The 21,879-nt window shown below is 46.3% G+C and overlaps 1 protein-coding gene across 1 annotated transcript; it reads right to left on the bottom strand.

Annotated features, from left to right (window-relative positions):
• Positions 1-5,745: 5,745 nt before the first annotated feature.
• PROX2 (prospero homeobox 2) lies at positions 5,746-14,031 on the bottom strand. The gene is made up of 4 exons (XM_016208660.2): positions 12,778-14,031; positions 8,637-8,744; positions 7,393-7,587; positions 5,746-5,931 (listed from the first exon to the last, which is right to left on the bottom strand). The coding sequence occupies exons 1-4, from the start codon at positions 14,029-14,031 to the stop codon at positions 5,746-5,748; spliced, it is 1,743 nt and encodes a 580-aa protein (XP_016064146.1).
• Positions 14,032-21,879: the final 7,848 nt, after the last annotated feature.

The following is a 21,879-nucleotide window of genomic DNA, read 5'->3' as shown; positions in this document are numbered from 1 at the left end:
AAGAGTTCTATAGGAAAAAAGAGAGCTGGAGATGTTCTAGTCGGTCCAGGGTCCATAAGCTCAGCCCTGCTGCAGTGATGGGATACATGATGAGAAATGAAATGTCTAAACACCAAGGTGGTAATCTTGAGCAAAAGCGGCTTTATAAAGAGGGATTTATAAAGAATACATTCTGCCCTGGCTGGTGTGGCTCAGTGGTTGGGCATCATCCAGTGCACCAAGAGGTTGCTGGTTCGATTCCCGGTCAGGGCACATGCCAGGGTTGTGGGCTCGATCCCTGGCAGAGGGCATGCAGGAGGCAGCCAAATGATGTTTCTCACATTGATGTTTCTCCCTGCCTCTCTCTCTAAAAAAATAACAACAACAATAATAATAATACATTCTGCCAGGTGTAATTGTGGGGTTTTGTTTGTTAGGGATTTAATAGAGCAAGAATTTAGCAAAACAATAAGTCAGTAGTCCCATTGCCTCATAAAGACTGTTTGAAAAAGTCAATTTATTCAAAATCAGTAGCCAAAAAACATTTAAAGCCTTAAATATTCTGGAAAAGGTAATGACCAACCTACATTCATGAAAGAGCAGAGGAGGGAGATAGTCAACATTAATGATCATAAAATGAAAAGAACCAGAAAAGAGGCCAGATCATTTTCAATGAAAAAAATAAGCTTTGTCTTTAAGGAAATGGAATCCTGGACATAGTTTTTAGATGTTGTGTTAGGAAAACCAGGGCTGTGTCAGCATGTTTCCCCTCCACACCCACTCCATTGAAAGCAACAACCAGCCTCTTAACAGCTACAAAGATATTTTAGCAAAAGCAGGTCAGTGTTTTAGCAAGCAACTAACAAATAGCAATAATAGTTGTGTCAAGTAAACATGTCAACATAGGATTATGATAAAGAGTCAATGAAGGGATGCACACAGGGTTTATAGCACAAGTCATTTTTTTTTAAGCTGGGTGCTACGTCTCAGAAAACAGTATCGTATCAGTTTAAAGCTAAGTTTTGTACTGTCATTTCGCAGGTATTAGTGCATGCTACTTCATGGTTATAGTAAAAATGAAATTCAGAATGTTTTATTACTATCTTTTTAATTGATTTGAGAGAGAGAGGAAGGGACAGAGAAATATTTATGTGAGAGAGAGATCAATCGGTTGCCTCCTGCATGCACCCCAACCAGGATCGAACCCGCAACCTGGATATGTGCCCTGACCAGATTCAAACCAGCCACCTTTTGGTGTATGGGACAGATGCCCCAATCCACTGAGCCACACCAGCCAGGGCCAGAATATGTTTTATATCAGTAATGTCACACATCAGTGCCGTTCTTAAGCTAATAAATTATTCTTTTCACTGTAAACAGTACAAATTCATGGCTTTGCTAACAGTTTATGACTGCTGAGTAATAATGTAGCTAACATTTACTGAACATATACTTGCATTAGGAGTGTCACCTGTATTGTCTTATCTAAGCCTTAGAGCAGTGCTATGAGGTAGGTGCTATTTTATTATCCCTATTTTACGGATGGGAAAGCTGAGGCCAAGAGAGTAAGTGACTTGCAAAGATCCCAGGTGCTTGCGCCAGGATGAAAACATGCTTTCCGCAGCTCATGCACCTCATGCACCTACCTGCAGTACTCTACTTAGGAAAGGTGAGGGGGAGGTGCTGGCAGCAAATCAGATAACTGAGGATAAAATGGACAAACATGAGGGCAGAGTCACATTCTTGCCTAAGGCCAAATTTCCTGGCCAGAAGCAGTTTTCCAGAAGATAGGAATCTGAGCTGCAGAAATCAGTAAATGGGAGAAAAGGGATTTTCTAAGGGATGACTTGGACATGACGTTTGTTTGAGGGTTGACTCTGGAGAATTTGGAAATGACGAAACAAGTTTGTGAGCCTGAAGGGGTGAGATTGTGAGAAACAAAATAAGCCCAGAAGACTCCTCAGTGCGTAGACGGACATGTGGAACTGCTGAGGTTGGGGGCGGACGTTGCTGTACCGCTTCCATCGTCTAGCCCTGCCCTCAGATTGCAGCCGACGTTTCCATCCTCTAGACTGGAGGCTAGCCTCGGGGGGTTAAAATACGACTGAGCATTCAACTCCTGGGCACTTGGTTACACTGTTGAGGTTCATGTTGTCTATAAGAACTTCTTCTTGCTCTATAGGAATTGTCTACCCCTGAGAAATACTCTTGATGAATTATCTTTTTCCACAGTTGAGCACTTAATACATACAGTGTAGGTGCCATGATCTACCTCAGAGATACAGGGCGCATCGTTAATACTGTCAAATAGGTAATCAGAGCTCATTCTTTCCAGTGTATATGATATATGCTTAAATCCAACCAAGAATATTTTTATACGCTCCTAAGAAGTATATATTTGCCATATTGTCATAAGCTTATTTCCCCACCAAGGCATAATTTAGTCATCAGCCTGATAGAACCATAACCTATATTAGCCGACGTGTTCTTTATCTCTACCAGCCAGCATTCTATCTCATTCTTTTCTAAATTTCTCAGTCCTGAAAAAATGATTGTGCTTTATGTGAAATTTATGCAAATGCTTAATACAGTTTGTGTAAAAACACCAAAGGATTTTTAAATTTCTATTTTTTTTAATGTCTATTGATTTCAGAGAGAGGAAGTGAGAGGGAGAGAGGGAGATAGAAACATCAATAATGAGAATGTCATTGATCGGCTGCCTCCTGCACGTCCCTTATTGGGGATCAAGCCTGCAGCCTGGGCATGTGCCCTGACCGGGAATCGAACCCTGATCTCCTGGATCCTAGGTCAATGCTCAACTGCTGAGCCACGCCGGCCGGGCTTCTATTTTCTTCTGAATGAATGTATTACCAAACTGATCTGCTTTATAGAGCTAAGGGTCAAAACTACAGAAAAAAGCCAGGAAGAAAAATTATGACAATTTAGAACATATAAGACCTCATCCAGGAAACTGATTACAAAATCTTTAGCTAATTTTATAAGGATTTTTAAAAGAAATATTTTCTAAACGCACATGTAAAATTGTTATGGAAATCTTTAAATTATTTTTTCTGAGGCTTCTATATTTTGTCATTAAAACAAAGTTTTTAAAAAGGACCCGTGGACCTCTGTATAGTGTGGGCCTGTGTTCATGAAAGAGCGCCGTGTTACCCTGCCATTTCCGCTCTGCCCTCTCTCTGATGGAAGGGAAACGGTGTGGGCACTCCTTACAGACCCAGGAGGTTCCTTTGGCCTCTTCACTGTATAAGTCCAATTTGGAGCTGTGTATACTGTATGATACCATGTTTGAAATAAGGTTCCTAATAAACCTTTTCCTGCATGGAACATCAATTAACTGCCTGCTTTTAATTGATAATTGGGCATTAACTCCTAAATAGTGCCACCATCATAAAACACACAGTCCACCACTGAAGTACTGTATTAGACAATTATGCAGTTTTCCACCAGACTCTGAACATGTCTAATTCGGGAGAGCATAATGCCCACATATAACTTAATGGAAAGAATGACCAGACCTTGGCGATGTTACGGCTGCTAGAAGGACAATAACCAGCCCAGCTTACACTCAAAATGTGTTCCCAACAAAAAGAGATATACTTGATAGAAACAGAAAAATATAATAAAATAGACTTCTGCTGGCAGAACATGTATATTTATACATTCTTCTGTGTTTAGCTCAGTGGTTAGAAAACAGTTCCTGGAAAGACTGCAGGACACAAATGTTTTCAATTCGAGCTTGTACAGTTCACCTAATTGGTCCCTGGGACAAGGTTCACTGCCCTGGAGGTGGCTTGGCTCAGGCTTTAAAACACACACTAATGAATTTCAGGTTTGGGTCAGAAAATGGCTGCTCCGTATCAGACAATCATGGGAACTTGGAATTGTTTCCCATGAACGTCTTAAATAGCTATGTAATATCACTCTGCATAGTGGGCTCTTCTGCTGTCTGCAAACACAGGTCACTGATCGCCAGCGCTCCGGGCGCTCAGGGCTTCTCTGCTTTTAAAACTCAGATTTGGCAGATTCCTTCACTTTTGTAAAGGGAACATCGTGGGAGAAAACAGAGCAAAGGTGACCTGAGTGCCACTGGATGTATTGAAGGGTGCCTCAAAGTAACCTTGGAACAAGAAGATTCCTTTGGGCTGCGTATGTTTGTTTTGTTCAAAGTAGATGAACATGCAAAGGAAAGTCATCTTTCAGACTTTTTCATGTTGATACATCTGGCAACAGTTCAGGGATTTATCTCACCTAATCCAGCTCACCCGAAAAGTCAAGGCAGTGGGTAACTGAATATGAAAACTCGTTTTACGTAGATGGGAAAGGAATAAGCTAATGAGGTCACAGGCACCCCCTAATCAAACAACAGAGCCCGAGCCGGGTGTCCCCGCCCCGGCCTGCGCACCTTGGGCAGAGCGTCCAAAGACTTGATTCTGCCTGTCTCGGGACGGACGCAGTTACTCGACCCGGCAGATGACTTGCCTATATCCTCAGAGTGCGTCACAACTTGTATTGGGCCCGGTAGAGAGAAAAAAGCTGATTTCATGAATTCCTTTATCTCTGAAAAGTTGACCATGGACTGTAATTTCCTTATGCCGTGGGGGAGTTTGTTTCTGTGAGTGATGCTGTATGTGTCCCTCTGTGCTGTTCATCGTCTGGGAGGCTGCGCCCAGGCCGCGCAGGTCTCCCGTGGGCCTCGGTTTCCTCCTTCCTCATTCAAGCAGGGTGGGCGGGATGATCTCCTAAGGCCCTTTCTAGCTTTTGCATTCTGAGGTCCAGCTTCCTCTGCACATAGGAGGTTGGGCGTCAACTGCATCGGTCAACTAGAGACAATGTGGGCTGTCCCAAGGATAACTCTTCAGCACGCAAATGTGACTGAACAGCAACACTCACATCCTGCAGAAAGTTTGTGTTGGGCTTGCTGGAATGATTGATGGAAATCCTGGGTGGCGAAGCACTCCGAAGTGCCAGGGGCTGCCGGACGGCAGTGCCCCCGTCCGTGCTGCATGCTCACTGGAGATGGTGGCCTGCTTAAGATCATGACAGGCAGCAGGAGGTGGTCAGGATGGGATCTGGCATCCGAAGGTCTTGGGTTCCTCCACACTCAGGCCTTCCCATCCAACCAAATGCCCTAGCCTTGTACTTTGGCGAGTTTTTACATCACTGTTCTAAAACTTCTGGTTGTTGTTGTTTTTTTTAATGAAGATAATATCTACTTTTCAGAGAAAAACTTAAAGATAACGTATTTGCTAGTGTCTAGCAAATAGGTGGAGCTTGATAAATAGGTCACTAAAACCAGCAATTTGTAAAAACAACAACAGACAAGCCAACTAAGATAACCTTACCTGAAAGCCAAGGGGGGGAAGGAACACTTGCGTAGTGAGCAACATTTCACAGAGTACTTCAGGACTCACTTTACAGATGCAGAGAATACCTGCAAGTACCCAGGGCCATAACACTTGGAAACAGTAGGATGGGGACTTAGGTCTTCTGATTCCAAAAAACTGTTGTGTTCCTTTAACAATATGCTACCAACACACCATTACACTTGGTTGATATATTTTACACTTAAGGTTAAACTTCTTATGATTCTGGAAAAGGAAAGAAATGATCAGAAATGGCAATAGTTCCTGTTGGGGGCAAGGGAGCTCTATCCCTATGCCCTTTTTATATTACCACAGCTGTCCTGACTGCCATTTAAGATAAACCCAGGAAACCCTGGCCAGGTGCTCCTCACTTTGTGGGATCTTAATTCCGAAGCAGCTCCTGGGGATAGCTGGAAGATTTGAATATCTCTGGGATGTCACTGTCCAGCTTCGAAATAATTTTATAAATGGGTTTCTTCCAGGAAGGATCTGAGTCTTTCCCTGCGGAGACAGCCCTGAAGAACTCCTGTAACGTCAAACTGGCGACCTCCAAGAAGCAATCTGGGACCTGCGTTCCCAAAGAGACGCACAAGAAGGAGAAGACATGAGGCTGTGAAGCGCGGGAGCCATGCAGACCTCACTGCCTGCTGCCGCCTGTTCCTGGGAGGTGGGCTGATGAGAGCATCCCTGCTCTACGGGCCCCTAATTCTTGCAGCCCTAGGAATCCCCTGCTCCCTCATCAGATACAAACTTTAAAGTGATGGTACCAATGAGACAGCCCTGGGAGAAAGCCTAAGGACACTCCCTTTGTAGCAGGAGATAATTCCACTCATGGGTGAAATTTTTAGTAAGTTGGAAACTCTGACTCTGATTAAAGTTAAACCTGTGGTTCAAAAGAGGCGTTATCACGCTTTTCCTTAGTGCCTAACGTGGAAAAGAGTGCCCCCAAGTTTATGACTGTCGTACCTCATCCCAGGCTGGATCCGCAGGACTTGGACTCATTCCTGCTTCTAAAACCAACCACAAGGTTGAGGGGGGCTAAAGAATGTGTTCTAGGACCTCACTCAGACTGGCCCCATAATCGATGGGGCATCCCACAGGTCCTCCAGATCAAGCCTGGCCCGGGGCTCACCTCCACTGCGTGCCAAGTGACCACCCCCACCTGGAAAGATGTGGCAGTGCTGCCCTTTCCACACATCCGGGCCCCACACGCCTCAGGAGGAATGGTCCGTTTTAACCACAGGTCAGCTTAGGTTTGCAAACACATTCTGATGGAGCTTCTGACCAGTGCATGCCAGCAATTCTTCCCTTCCTTGGAGGTATCAATAAATTGCTCATTGTGATCACTGTCAAGTGAGAAAGGCAAGAAGAGGCGACTGTGGTTGGTGACCAGACACACCTGGCACCTGCAGAACAAGATGCCAGGATGGCGGAGCTGTCAGCCGCACGCAAGGAAACGTGTGTCTGGATTAGGAGTTCTCTCCCACGGTACGTAGACCACTTGCTCACCCTTTACTGATGCCTTACTTGCAAGGTGCTACCAGCGTGCCTTCATAGAGACCCCCAAAGGACTAAGAAGCTTGAATATTGTTTGTTCATTATTTCCAGAAAGGATTTGGGGTGACTTGCCATGGAAGGCCCACAAGTAAAATTGTTCAAGTGAGAATAAAGGTAAGAACCAAATGATGAACAGAAGCTGTTGTAAAGAAAACTTGGGCCAAGACTAGGTGCTGCAACTGAGCCCAGCATTTAGTCCCGGGCCCCCTGTAAGTTGATAATCACAGAGTATTAAGTCTAAAATGGTGTAACACCTGGCAGACCTCTGCTTAAGTTTCAGAATGAAGACTGACTGTGTGTTCAGTTTGCAGCATCCACCTGTTGCCTAAGAGAAGATACTGAGGCTGTAGCCTTTGTGGATGGGACAGAGATTGGCCCCAGGCTGCCCTGGCTCTTGGTGGCTTAAGGACAGACACAGAAAGGGATCTTTTCTAAAACTCCAACTGCATGGGACCCATGTCTATGGTCTTACCTCAAAGTCATTTCCCTTGTTATAGTGCATATTGAGAGCTCGAAAAAGTTCTGAGTCGCGGAGAACCACCAGCATTTTGGGATTTGTGACGCCATCTGAAATTGCTTGCCGAGCAGATTTCTCCATTTGGATATAGTAGAACTCTCGGAAGTTGCTGAACCACTTGATCATCTGGGAGGTGATGCAGCGGTTGAACTGTACAAACAACAAGGTCCATCGAGTCAGCCGTTTACCACCAGGTGCTCAGAGATAGACCTGTCGACTTCCAGGTCAACAAAGAGGTTCATCAGAATGGCCTCAACCAATGTTAAAAAGCGCTTCCTTTGAAAAAGGAGCCATGGCTGTTTTCTAAGCCTGTTCATTTATATACAGAAAAGTCTCAATTAGCTAGAGTGCCCATTAGAAAGTCAATGTTTTTTGATGTACTAGATTTATGAAGGCTTTTCACCCATGAAAACTTGCATGGTGTCTAGTTGTGATTTTAGGAGGGTCCACGGTCAAGGCCAGTTTGGTACCAGCATCTGCTGTGCCCAGGCTGATTGCATGGCAGCCCCAGAGCCTTCTGCCAGATAAGGGGCCAAGGGAAATACTGAGTGTGTAGATCAGAGAGCAGTTCATCAGCAACATGGAGTTGCAGAATGAATTGAAACCAAAGCTTGGTGTAGAAATCAACCAAGCAACAGAATATAAGGGGAAAGACCTGGAAAATGCATAGGAATGATACAAAGTATTTGCCCTAACTCAACACCCAGGGTAAAGGGGGCCCTTAGAAACCTTATGGAGACAGGCCAGGTCTGGTTCCAACCACCAGAGCTTGATTTTCCCTGTTGTGATCTGTATGTACTTCCACTTTGTTTGAAACACAGCTATTTGAATGTCAGTTTGACAGTGTCCACCTCTGTATATAGTCTGTCTTTCTCACAGTGTCCTCAGCAAAGACAGAACACTAGGCCAAAGACCCCACTTACTAATGTTTCTCGCTCCCCACTTTTCTCTCCCCATGTGTTTTCTGGGTATATCTACCGCTCAAAAGCGTAGACGTTCAAATACCCAACCTTCCCAGCCCAAAGTTATTCGTGATTACTCAGGCCCAGTCTCATCCCAGAACTGGAAATCACACCAGAGCCGCCAACATTAAGGGGAGCTAAGGTGCTCTTGATGGCCTAGGGCGCGCCTCACACTGGGCAAAACCGCCTGCCGCCTGGGAGTTTTGTAGAAGCTGACGCTCAGTGGAATGACTTTACCTGTATGTCAGGGAAATAAGCCTTCAGGAGGTTGGAGCTGGGGTAGCGTGTGAAGAAAAACATTAGTTTGGCCTTCTTCAGGTGACCAGGATTTAGACCCTCCTGGATTTATCCCAAGGTTAAGGAAAATTAATACCAGTTTATCAAATAATAATATCAGATTATCCAAACAGTGAATTAGTTGTCCTATTTCTTATGGTTTTTATTTTATTTTGGTTGAATGGTGTATTTGCTCCATTTCTGCTTCAGTCTCTAGCAAGTCTGATCCAATAAGCTTTTTCTCTCCAGAGGCTGAGTACCACGTCTGCACAGTACAGTTGCAGAATTTAAAAGCCACCTTGATGTGTAAACGTTCTATGGCATAAATAATGTCAAACGCAGTTTGTTGTACTTTGCATGTGCTTTCAGAATAGTACGGGAAGAGATGGCAGCTCTACCCCAGAGAAGTCATCTCGAAACTCCAAGAAGAGATTTACTTTCCTTTCTGCCTCAGTTTCCTCATCTGTAAAATGAGAAGAGTCAACTCGATGGTCCCATTCTGGATCTCACACTTGCCTTCGCAGTGTTCGAGCCAACAAGCGTCTGACCAGACAGTACCAGGCCACAGTTCACTTTGCCCCAAGGAACTTGAACCGCTGCTCTGCACCTGCTCTCTGCTCACCTGGAAGGACTCTCCCCCCTCCTTCCTGTCTCAGCTCAGACGCTTCCTCCTCTGCGAAGCCTTTCCTTGACCTTCCTTACCCTGCGCCACCAAGGCTCTTTGTACAAACCTCTGTTGTAGCAATGACCTAATTGGAATTTTTACTGCATGTCTGTCTCCCTGTTTAGACTGTGAGCTCCTCGAGGGCAAGGACCTTATATTTTCATCGTTGTATTCCATGTGCCTAGGCCAGTGCTAGGAACATAGTAGGTGCTCAATAAACGTTTGTTAGATAAAGGAGCGAGTGGATGATTAAATGGTCAACCTTAATCCATACGCAAACAGGGAAAACGGGTTCCAACCCATACCTCGATCTGGGAACAGAGTCCTTCCCCTTTAACAAGAGCCGGGAGCTGTGGCATGAAGGCCTAGCACCAGGGTGGGAGAGAAGTAAAGACTTTTACACAAGAACACTTAGCACTGCCAGGGGCAGTCCTGGGACTGGGCAAGAAGCTTCACACAGAGGAACCTTGGAGCTCAGCTCTGGGAGCTATAGCTTTGGGACAATTAAGATTCCCAGTGGGATACGTCAGTTTAGCCAAAGGAAACCACCTGATTACAGTCATAGCTGGCCTGGCACCCGGGCTGGGTCCTAGAAGACCCTTGCACCCTGCCTCACTGGCACTGTTTCCTATTCTTCTTACAGGTTCCTAAATGCTGCAGAAAGAACCCTGGACTTGGGAGTCCAAAGACCCAGAATCAGATACTGATTTTTGCCACCTATTAGCTATGTGACCTTGGGCAAGCCTCTTACCTTCTCTGGGCCATTTCTAAATGTAGAATGTAGTGGTTAAAGCTCGTGCGTGGCAGTCAGATCCTGGGTTTAAATCCTAGCTCTGCATGTGTCTGTCTTGTGACTGGGCAAATTAGTTCACTTTTCTGCCCCAGCCTCTCAGATACTGGATCCAGAGTGGGTACGTGAGGCCCACAGCCTCTTATCTGAAATACTGGGCCAAAGGGAATCCTGATTTCAGAATTTCTGTTATTTTATTAAGGTAGTATGGTATGTGTACCATATGTTAGTTAACCCCACAGTGGAGGCTTGACAGCAGTCTGTAATCCAACACATTAATACTTCCACAGCAAAATGGACGACCGTTTACACTAAGTAGGGTAGTTTATAAATAACCTCCAATCAGTGAAGGTCAAGTTTTGCCACCAAAAAAAAAAAAGGTCCTGTCAGCCTTACGGGAAAGAAATCAGAGGGGTTTTCAGACCTTTTGAGTTTCAGAATGTAGCTCGGTGGTGGACACGTACATGTGAAACGCTGGTAGCAGGGCCTGCCACAGAGGAAGTGCACAGCAAATGCTACCCCATTATTGGCTCCTAATCACACCTGCTTTACCTGTTTCCCAGGGATGTCGTGTGAATGTGAAAGTTCTTTTACACGTCAAAGTGTCTTGCTCTTAGGTGGCTTTCATGGCCCACAGGAAAAAAATGCTAAAACTGGAATGTAGACAGCAGGAATGAGGGGATAGTTGGGGGGCCAGGATGCTGCTTGGAGGCCCCAAAAATTCCAATAGGTAGCCAAGTACTCACCTGTGCAGCCAGGCCCAGTGGGTGGGCCCTGAAGCCTCCTGAAGCTCCCTGAGCCCAATCCTCATTTCACAGGGCAGGGCCAAGAACACAGTAGGTGCCTGAGAAAGATCAGCATGCCCCTCCCAAGGGAAGCTCAGCAGACTCTTTGGGGACTGAGTTCCTGAGTTTCTTCCACCACTGCCTGGCTTTGACAGGGAGTCTTAACCAGTGGCCTCTTATCGAAGGCCCAGACAGATAGCCTTTCTCACACAGGGTAATTGCCTAACAAGAAAATCTACTATGCTGATATCACTATACCTCCAGGATTCCCTGCTGCCTGAAGAGGCGGTGGTAGCAGGTCCGGTGTTCTTAGCATTAGTTTTATTGCCACTGCTGCCTGGAAAGCACCCAGCAGCACCAGGCGTTGGGGTGTTTCCAACACCTGTGACCAGCAGGGGGCTGGTCCCACCGGATCCTGCCGCCCTTACTACAGCTTGCTCGGCAGAGGGCATGACTGTCTACACCACAGACATGTCAGCCTGTGGACACTTCATTCAGGGCTGCCCTTGAGAAGCAGCAGCGGGAGCTCAGCCCATGTTAAAAAAGCAACATCCAAAATTTGTTGTCAGGAACGTTAGTCCTACAGGATTCTTGTTGAAATAGGGTTCTTTGGTCACATGAGTTTGGGACTGCATTCATTCTCTTCTTAGAGCTTCACATTGGACTTCAGCATGTGAAAGGCTCTGAGAAGTCCCGCAGCAAAGAAACTAACCCAGTATTTACTAAAGCTACTTAATTTTTTTTTTTTTTGTAATTCAACAACTATTAATGTCCCAAGAGAGCCTTACTCTGGGAAACACTATTTAAGAGAGTAGAGTCACCCAGACGGGAGTGGCTCAGCTATTGAGCATCGACCTAGGATCCAGGAGACTAAGGTTCGATTCCCAGTCAGTGCACATGCCTGGGTTGTGGGCCTGTTCCCCAGTCGGGGGCTTGCAGGAGGCAGCCGATCAATGACTCTCTCATCATTGTTTTTTCTATCTCTCTTTCTCCCTCTCTCTGAAATCAATAAAGATATATTTTTAAAAAGAGAGAGAGAGAGGGAGAGGGAGAGAGAGAGAGAGAGAGAGAGAGAGAGAGAGAGAGAGAGAGAGAGAGAGAGGAGTCTGCCTAAAGGTGCTGCAATAAGGCCCAAACCCCAGCACACCAGCCTGGCCCCTTAGCCTTCCCTGGGGTGGAGGTTGCAGGGGACAGGGGGTCTCCCCTCTCTCCATATGCCCAACCCCAGGCTTAAGTCCTCTCAGCTGCAGCTTAGGAGCTGTCCCTTAAACTGAAGCCTCCTTACCCCCTTCCAACCACCTCAGGTCTAGACCCTGAGGAAAATTTCCCCTTTCACATCTACCTCCAAAGTAGCTGGTCCCTCAGATCTTCCTCATGAATTACCTAGACAGTGCAGGCCTTTTGTCTGCAGAACCAAGAGGTTGGGGAGCCATGCCTCAGATGAGGTCATTCCTTTGACCCTTTCTGTTGAGGTGTGTGGGCAGCCAACCACCAAATTATGGAGTTCTTCCTTCTATAGGGTATTTATCAAATTTTGGAAACTCACTGAGTCTCAAAACAAACAAAACCCTTTCAGACGCAAAGCAAAAAGTCACTAGTGGTAGACTCTGATGTGTCATCAAGATCAATGAACCTTCCTTCCCAGCATCCTTAAATCCCAGAATGCGGTCACCCCTTTCTCAGGAGCCTAATAACTGCGAGCCACAGGGAAGGAGGGCCCAGAAGCAACATGAGGAAGGCCATCGAGAGAGCAAAGCTCTCCCCATGCCAGGTAGTTACTCCCTCCACCTCCCCTCCCCCCTTCCAGGTCTCCTCTTTCTGGGGGCTGTGACAATGAGGACTGCAATGACTAGTAAAGGATATGTGGACTGAAGAAAATGGAAGCACTTCGGCGACAGCCTGCAGGCCACCCTGCTCCGTCTTCACAGAGGGAAGAAGGGGCAGTTTTTCCAAACAGGTGGAAGCGTAGGGCAAGGGGTGCTGCTGCTGGCTCAAAACCGCTGGCCGCAGTTTGACAGCTCCCCAGGGTCGCAGGACAGACTCCGGGGGGGAGTGACTTTGGGAAGATGCATCCTGGGGAAGACTGCTGCTCCAGTGACCAGGGGGTCCGTGACCCAGGAGCTGGCCAAGAATCTGATGTTCCTGCATGTGGGAAGGCATGGTCAAGGGACAGTTTGCTGGGGGGCCCTGGCAGGGTTTGGAGATCGTTCTTGGAGAGACAGGGTATCTAGGAGGGTCCAGAGGGGTGGCCAGTGATAAGTTTCCGGGGCTCCCAGCCTGGGCCTGGGTCCTCCTGGGCAAGGCAACCGAAGGAAGTGGGTCCTTACAGGCACCCCCCTCAGGTGAAGTCTCGCTTCTACCCCCTGGGGCCAGCCCCTGAAAGCTTCGGCCCAGCTGAGCCAGGCTGTGTGGTGGGTCCAAGAGCACCTTCTGTAATACTGAGTCCACAGCCTGGGACACTGCCCCGGTCAATTCTTTCCTCAGAATCTCCAGCAAAGCTCGTGTTCCAGAAGGAAGGAAGCTGGGTTCCTCGGGCTGGCATTCGACCTCAGCCACTCTGTGCTTTTCCACCCCAGAGATGTCCCCACTGGAACCCTGGTGGTGGCCACTGTCCGTAGCCCAGGGCCGACACCCACAGCCATTCCTCTGCTTGGCACTCCGAGGGCCCTGAGCGGAGCCCCCGGGCTCGGCGGCCTGCAGGATGTGCTCCTGCAGTTGTCTTAGCTGCTGCTCCAGCAGATGAAGCTGTTCCCTCATGCGAGGGCCCCCCTTCCTGCTGCCCAGGCTCCCGGCGGGGCCGGGGTGCAGGGGGGCCTGCTGCATGGGAAGGCTCTGCTTCCTCTTCCGCTCCCGGGTCTTCTCTGGGCAGTTTGGGCTGCCCCTGGCTCCGGCACGGCCGAGCACCGGAGGGGTAGGGGACAGGCACATGCCTCGGATGATGGTCTCCACTCTGGCCCTCTTTGCCTGAATATGCTCATCCCAAAACCAGTCGGGGTCGGTGAGGCTGGAATTGGGGAGCTCACGGGGCGATGGGCTTCTCCTACCTTCCACGCAGGGCCCTGCTGGCTGGGAGCAGGCCCGGGCGGGAGCAGAGAGCAAGCCAGAGAGAGGCTCCATCGCCTGGCTGCACAGCCCCTTGCTCAGAGGCCGTGGGCTCAGTCGGGCTCCGTGAGGGACCCCCTCCTCCTGACGTCCTCAGCTGGAGGTGCAGCCCAAGTGAGCCGGCCAAGGGTTCGGCCTCTGGGACACCGGGCTTAGGAACCTCCTGGGCTGACTCTGAAATGAAAGACAGGAAGAACACGGTACATGTGACTTTCAGCTGTGCTTTTCAAACTTGGATGTGCAAACAGATCACCTGGGGACCTTGTCAAAATGTGGATGCCGATTCTGCAGGTTGGGGTGGGGCAGAGGCTCTGCATTTCTAACCGGCTCCCAGTGCTGTGGTGCTGCTGCTTTGGGACCACACTTTGCGGAGATTCCCAAGAGTGATCCTCCAGGGAGAAAGTTCTGCCAGGGCTTAGCGATAACGTAAGAAGGACAATAAAAATAACAACGGCAGCTAACTGCACAACTGGCCTTACGCCAAGAACTTTACATCCATCACTTAATTTAACTATCATAACAACTCCCCAAGGATGTTGTCATTCCTACTTTACAGATGAAGAAACCGCTCAGAGAAGTTAAGAAGTTACTTCCGGAAATCATACAGCTAGTAAGTGGCAGGCTGGATTCAAAACAAGATTTGTGATTCAAAGTAACTTTCTAAGTGACTACCTGCAACAGAATCATCTGGCACTTGTTAAAAAATAGCAAACTCAGTAGCCAGTTCTGCTAAATGAGAATCCCACAGTGCTGGAGCAGGGAACTTGCATTTGAAACAAACCAACCAAAATTTGAGATCCAGCTGTCCTGCTCCTGGAAGAATCCGATTATGCATTCATTTGCATTCATTCAACTTTTAATAAATATTCATTAAACACCGCTTATGCATCAGGCCTTCTCTGGGCACTTGGAGAGCCAGTGGTGAACAAGACCAGCAGAGTCTTGCTCTTACGGGGCTGGCTGTCTAGCAGGGCAAGAGAGAATAAACAGTTTATTTTCAGGTTGTGATACCTGCTATGAAGAAAAAGCACAATAGGGATTGGAAATGAAGGCATCGGGGAAAGGAGGGAGCTATTTTAGGAAAGGCTGCCTAACTGTTTTATTCCCATGAAGTTTCAAGATATTCTGTGCTTTAACCTGGAGGATTCTGATAGCAAGTATAAGGCACTTCGAGTTTATGAAACATTTGTACACGTTACCTCATTGCACCTCACACCAAGCATGAGAGCCTGTGTAATGCTCCCATTTTACAGACAAGGAAACCGAGGCTCAGCGAAGCCTAGAGTGGCTCTCAGTTTCAATTCTTTTGATTCCAAACATTTTGCACAACCACACCTCACCTACCTCCCTGCAGGTGAAAAGACCTACACAAGAGACTGGCTTTTCTGCCTGTTAAGCAGATTCTTCCTTTCCTAGAAGAAGTAAATGATTTTTTTTTCCCTCTACAAATTTCCACTCTCTTTTGCATCTCTTGCACAAATGCTGGCAGAAGAGTTTGCTTTCTTCTTTCCACTTTCATCTTAAAGCTTACTTGGAATTCTCTACCTCAGGCAAATCTCAGCTCTTTGCAGCTCGTGGGTCCTCTTCTATAGATGCGGCCACAGCCTCTACCTGGAGCCTCCTGGCAACCAGCAGAGACACCCAACATAAGCTCCCTGTGAGCAACCTCAATCCAAGCACCAAGGCAGAAGGGGGGAGGCAGCGAGAGTTGCAATGCCGTCATGGGGAACGTGCACTGAAAGAAGCCTAGGTTCTCAGGTCAGGATAATTAGAAGGTTCTTGCTTTGAGTAAGACATTTGTAAATTAAAAAAATAAAAACAGATGACTTGAGCCCTGGTCAGTGTGGCTCAGTTGGTTGAGCACCCTCCCACGCACTGAAGAGTTGCTGGTTTGATTCCTGGTCAAGACACGTGCTGGGTTTTGGGTTCGATCTGCAGTCAGGGTGGGTATGGGAAGCAATTGATCAATGTTTCTCTTTCACATCAATGTTTCTCTCTCTCTGTGCCTCTCTTTCTAAATCAATAAAGATATATTAAAAAGTAATTTTTAAAAATGGATGACTTGACAAATTAATGTAACTTAAAGAATTTATTATCACCAAGTTTAATGTCTTTAGAGTCACTACCCCCAACACTCACCTATGTTTTTTATAAATCTGTTTTAAATTACAGTTGACATATAATATTATTTTAGTTTCAGGTATACAATATAATGATTAGACATTTATACACCTTATGAAGTGATCACCCCGATAAGTCTAGTACTCAACTAACACCATGCATAGTTATTACAATATTTTTGACTATATTCCCTATGCTGTACTTTATATCCCTAACTGTTTTTATAACTGGCACTTTTTCTTAATCGTTTCCACCTTCACTCATCCCCTCAACCCTTCTCCATCTGGCGGCCATCTGCACTCACCTAAGCTGAGCTGTCTCTCACCTAAGCTGAGCTGTCTCGGGCTTGGCGCTCCGTGAGCCTGCCAAACTCCGTGCCTCATGTCTTCGCACTTGCTGTTCCCTCTGCTGGGAAGGCCTTTCTCCCCCTTTCCCACCTGACAAACCCGGATTCCTCTTCTAAAATGCCACTGAAATGCCACCACCTCTCTGCAGCGATCAGTGTGTTTTCCCCTCCAGACTGTGAGCTCCCTCTGTGTCTCCAAGTGGCGCCTGACCGCCAACTGCCACCAAATAGAGGTTGGCTGACTCCGTTGAAATAAATTGTTCTTCATTTAGACCAATTTTTTTAATTTCCTCATTAGCGGTACTTTATTTCAGATTCCTGTAGCACCTACATGGAACAAAGTCAACAGAGAGAGAGAGAGAGAGAGAGAGAGAGAGAGAGAGAGAGAGAGAGAGAGAGAGAGAGAGAGAGAGAGAGGGAGAGAGAGAGAGGGAGAGAGAGAGAGAGGGAGGGAGGGAGAGAGGGAGAGAGAGAGGGAGAGAGAGCACTCGCATGCGCAAGAGAGAGCATTTGACTTTGCCGAATCTCCCTTGTGGGTATTGAAGGTTTGGTTTCTGAGGTTCCATGCCGTCTGCGTGCCCCAGAAAGCAGAACCACCATGGGAACAGCCGGGACTCCGTGGTTTAATGAAGTTACACTCGGCAGGAATGCCTCGAGGCGGGAATCGGGAAGCCCAGGCAGACTCCGCCGCGGTCGGCGCGGGGATGTCTGCACCATCTCCGCAGGACAGGCGAGGAAACTGCATCTCAGCAGAGAAACAGGAAACCTCTGTGCTGGGGCCGCGTGCACCCAAAGCCTTTTATCTGGGCGGCAACGCTCTCTGCTTGAAAATTAACCAGCAGTCTCTCGCATTCCTTCATTAAAGCAGCAATTGCCACAACCCCTTAACAATAGCTTTACTGCTTTACTGACATTTTGAAAGTAATATAGGATCATTTTACTCCCCAAATATAGAAATGCTTTACGAGGAAAAGAAAGATACCTATAATGCTGCCTTCCAGGGGGAAAAAAAAATCACAGCATTTTGCTGTTCATTTTTTTTTTCCAAATTTTTTTTTCTCTGTGTGCAGATAAATTTACATAATTTCTAATAATTATGTAACTTTAAAAAACCAAAAATGGAATTATAGATACATAGCTCTATAGCTTCACTTTTTCTCTTTCTTGTCAATGAAAATCAATGCACAGCAACATTGCGAGAGCTGATAATATACCATTGCATGGACGTATCCTAATTATTTAACACAGTCCCCTTGATAGACAGATTTGTTCCTATGTTTTCACTGTTATAGCAGCAGAGGCGACATAGCATGAAGATGGAGAGTGCAGGCCTCTGAGTCAGACTGACTAGGCTTGGATCCTTAGGGCCACTTACTAGCTTTGTGACCTCTCTGGACCTCCGCTTTCTCATCAATAAAATGGGAATAACCATAATACCTCCTGTTATAATAGGGTTTTTGTGAGGATTCAATGAGTCAACATATGTTATGTTTTTAGAACAGTTGCTGGCACATAGTGAATTGCTGATAAGTATTAGCTGTTATTATGAGTAATATTGAGCTGAACACTCCTCTATCTACATCTGTGGGAACTTATCCTATTATTTCCTTAGGATTCACTTCTAGAAGTGGACACTCTGGACTAGGCATATGTTAAGCTTTTTCACTTGTTGCCCAAATGCCATCCAGGAATGTACCAGCTGAGTGGGAATGAAGATGAGAGACTGAAGGAGAACTTTCAGTTTTTACTCTGTATATTTCTGTATTAATTGAAATTTTATAAGAATGTTTCATGCATTATTTGTATATATACTTTTTAAAAAATCCTCACCCCCCCCCCAAAAAAAAATAAAAATAAAAAATCCTCACCTGAGGATATTTTTCCATTGCTTTTTAGAGAGAGTGGAGGGGGGGGGGGGAAACATCGATGTGAGAGAGACACATCTACTGGTTGCCTGACCAGGGCCAGAGATCAAACCTGCAACCCAGGTACCTGCCCTTGACTGGGAATTTAACCCCCAACCCTTCAGTACTTGGGCAGACACTCTAACCACTGGCCAACACCAGCCAGGGCTGGATATATACTTTTAAATAGCCCATTTGCTCTCTTACCGACATATCTATAAAAGAACACATAGCCCCTCATTTTCATCAACACTGGACATCGTTAATCTTTTAAATCTTTGCCAGTATGATGGGTGACAATGATATTTCATTATTTGTATTTCATTGATTCCCAGTAATTTTGCTCAATTTTTGATATTTTTGGGGGGAGGAAATATTTATTTGGTATATATTATAAAACTTAAACATGTTTATACCATTTGAATTAATAATTCTACATCTAAGAAGTAAAATCAAGAAAATATGCTATAACCACAGGTTTATGTCAAAAATGATCATCCCAGTATTATAATTTATAAGAGTAGAGATTGGTGAAATAAATTATAAAGTGTGTATCATCTATGAGAGACTATATTATGCAGCTAGTATTTTATAATCATGTTTAAGAAGAGCTTATAGAATATTTATAATAAGTAGGGGAGATAAATTACATAATAAAATACAAAGAAAAAAGGTGATAAAGAAATACATTAAAACATAAGCAATAGTTTCTTATGAGTGATGGGACCATAGATAATTTTGTTTCTCTACTTCTTTCTTCTGTATTTTTTATATTTTCGATGGGTATATTTTTACTTTTCTAATTTAAAAAAGGCCACCTTTGCCTTTGGTAATTAAAAACTTGTATTTGTGGGGGAGGCTGTGCACGTGTAGCGGCAAGGGCTATATGGAAATTTCTGTACATTCTGCTCAATTTTGCAGGGAACCTAAAACTGCTCTAAAAAATAATTATTACACAAACAAAGCTTGCATTTTCTGTCATTGACTCTTTTCCAAAAATATGTTGCTGGGCACCGGACATAAAAAGCCCCACCGGAGAAACAAATTTTGCTACAAACATGAGCACAGAACACAGGGCTCATGAGATATCTGCAAAGTTATATAGGATCTTAGAGCTAGAAAGTGTAACATGAGGGTGAGGGTGAATTTTAAATAACAGACATAAGAAAGAAGCTGTGTGTCATCTCCTTTCAGCTGAGGCGTTGGAAGTCATGGGCGCGCTGAAAACACAGGCAGGGTCTGCGACATTGAGTGCCCAGATCACCGCCCAACACGCCCTTCTCCCTGTGAGTTTGCACCCCTCCATGGGGTCGCCCCGACAGATCTCCCAGAGCTCTGCTCAAAGGGGTAAGAGGGAGGGGTCCTCATGGCCCGGCTGAGATCAGCAGCTCCCCTTCGGTGGTGTGTCTGCATTTAGAGAACAGCAAATGCCTCCGACACACCTCAGCAGGGCCACCAGGGAACCAACGAATAAAGTAGGTGGGCTACGGGGAGTCTTTCGGTAAAAGGCACAAGTGAAGCCCAGGGGGTGCTCACCCTTTCTCAGCACTGTCACTGATGCTCAATCCAGGTTTACTTTAGCTGCCAATCTAAGACTTGTTCAGGGGGGCACATCTCCAGGTCAGAAAGCATTCTGATGCTTTACTAACGTGTTTTCATATACAGCCTCATCTCTGTTTCATTCTCTAAGATGGGGCAATTGGGGGCCCTGCATCACCTCCATGTGGACCGTCCATCTCTGGTCCAGCCTCGAGCAGCTCTTCCTGCCCCGTGCACTGATGGTGGAAATGGGGAGAGGAGGTCAGACTGATGGCCCAGGCCACCCAGCCCTGTCCATCGACAGACTGACATACAGTCAAAACAGAAGCCCTTATGGCCGGCGTCCCTGGTGCCCATGAACTACTGAGTGATCTGCCTACCGGGTATTGGGCCTGGATAGGACTCGCTAGCTCTACGTGACCTTACACAAGATAACTTTGCCTCTTTGCCCCTCCGTTTCTTCCTCTGTAAAATGGGGTTGATAGCAGTGCCATCCCCTAGGGTTGTAGTGAGGATCACACGTAATAACACATGCCCAGTGCCTGCACTCTCTGGCCCTGATAATAGTAACTCCTTAAATTACAGTTTCCTTTCCCCCTAGGGCTGGGCTGGGAGGCCCCACAGCCACGGACTGTTAGCGCTGGAAGGGGCTTAGGGATCACCTGGTACTGTGGGAGGCTTCCAGACTTTTAGATTTCAACCATTAATAAAATATAATAAAATAATTGGGACCAGCTTTAGAACTGCTAATATTTTATTTGCAGGTAAGGGCACAAAAAAACAAGCATACAAGAGACTACAATCAACTATCATTTTTATTTTATAAAAGAAAATAATCTTAACCACCCTGTTTAAAAAAGAAAAAGAACTGAGGAAGAAGGGCATACTATCCAAATAAATTTAGCTTTGTAAAAACTCCATACATTGTCTACTGTGAAAACCAATGAACATATCACAGGCCAATGCTGGGGAACCTCGGATCCTCATGCCTTGAACTTGCTTTATGGATGCGGCAAACAAAGCCCAGAGAGATGGAAGTGACATGCCAAAGGTCACACACAGTGGCTGCGATGTCTTATCACTATCTAGGAAAACATCCCTGGGCGTAAGAGATCCTTCCATGTGGCTGTGAGGTAAGACAGGTGCCCTGGGCTGTGAGTTAAGAGGTCTGAGCTCTTCCAGCCATTTGCCCTCGAGCCTCTGCCTTTTCCATTTTTCTGAAATAGGGATGATAATCGCCCCCCACTCAAGACAGGTGTGAGAACCTAATGAAAGAAGAGCTTCAAAAGTGCTCGGGAGAAGCAGACCAGGGTATTTCGGAGTGAGATGTCTCTGTGGCTGCAATTTACTTGGAAATATTTCAGCCAACAAAAATAGATGGAGCAAATATGGCAACATATTAACAATTGCTAACTCTAGGTGATGGGTATGTAGACACAGTCTCCCCACTCTTCTGCATATTTAAACATTTTAATAATAAACATTTCGTCAGTTTTAAAAAGTGCTCTGGCAAGGTAAATGGAAGGGATGGTGTTACTCACAGAGAGGATGCTTTCAGGGAGGTCCGAGTCCTGGACTCTGCAGCCAGGTGGGGCCCACCACCCCAGGAGATGGAGCAGGGCACTTTTCACCAGCCTTGGGCACACAGAGCCATGGTCAGGAAGTGATTTGGTTTCCCTGCTTCCTCCTCAACAGGCCTGGTGCCTGTGGCTGGGTGAGGGAAGCCTTCTGCCCCTTCTCGGTGCAAGGCACCATCTGATAGACACAGCCCTGCTGCAGCCATGAGCACTGGGGACAGTGGGGGCTGCCAGGCACAGCCAACCAGTGTGGGGGGCTTATGAATATGCAGATAGAGGCCAGAGCTGGTTGGCTGCCCCCCTGCCATGTCCCACCCCCACCCCAACTCATGCTCAGAAAAGTCAGCTAAGAGAGGACCTTGCTGAAATGCCATCT

Source organism: Miniopterus natalensis, chromosome 1 (genome assembly GCF_054644295.1).
Source record: "Miniopterus natalensis isolate mMinNat1 chromosome 1, mMinNat1.hap1, whole genome shotgun sequence".
NCBI classification, from domain to species: domain Eukaryota; kingdom Metazoa; phylum Chordata; class Mammalia; order Chiroptera; family Miniopteridae; genus Miniopterus; species Miniopterus natalensis.
The sequence above is the reverse complement of the archived record's forward strand: the minus strand, read 5'-3'. Positions and strand labels throughout refer to the sequence as shown.

Excerpts from the sequence above, each read along its gene's own strand:
- PROX2 (XM_016208660.2), bottom strand. The coding sequence starts at position 14,031 with ATGGAGCCTCTCTCTGGCTTGCTCTCTGCTCCCGCCCGGGCCTGCTCC. Across the intron at positions 8,745-12,777 it reads TTCCATTTTCTTCAGTCCAC|ATCCAGGAGGGTCTAAATCC; the intron begins ATATCCTTTACT and ends ACCTTGGGATAA. Across the intron at positions 7,588-8,636 it reads CTTATTTCCCTGACATACAG|TTCAACCGCTGCATCACCTC; the intron begins GTAAAGTCATTC and ends TTGTTTGTACAG.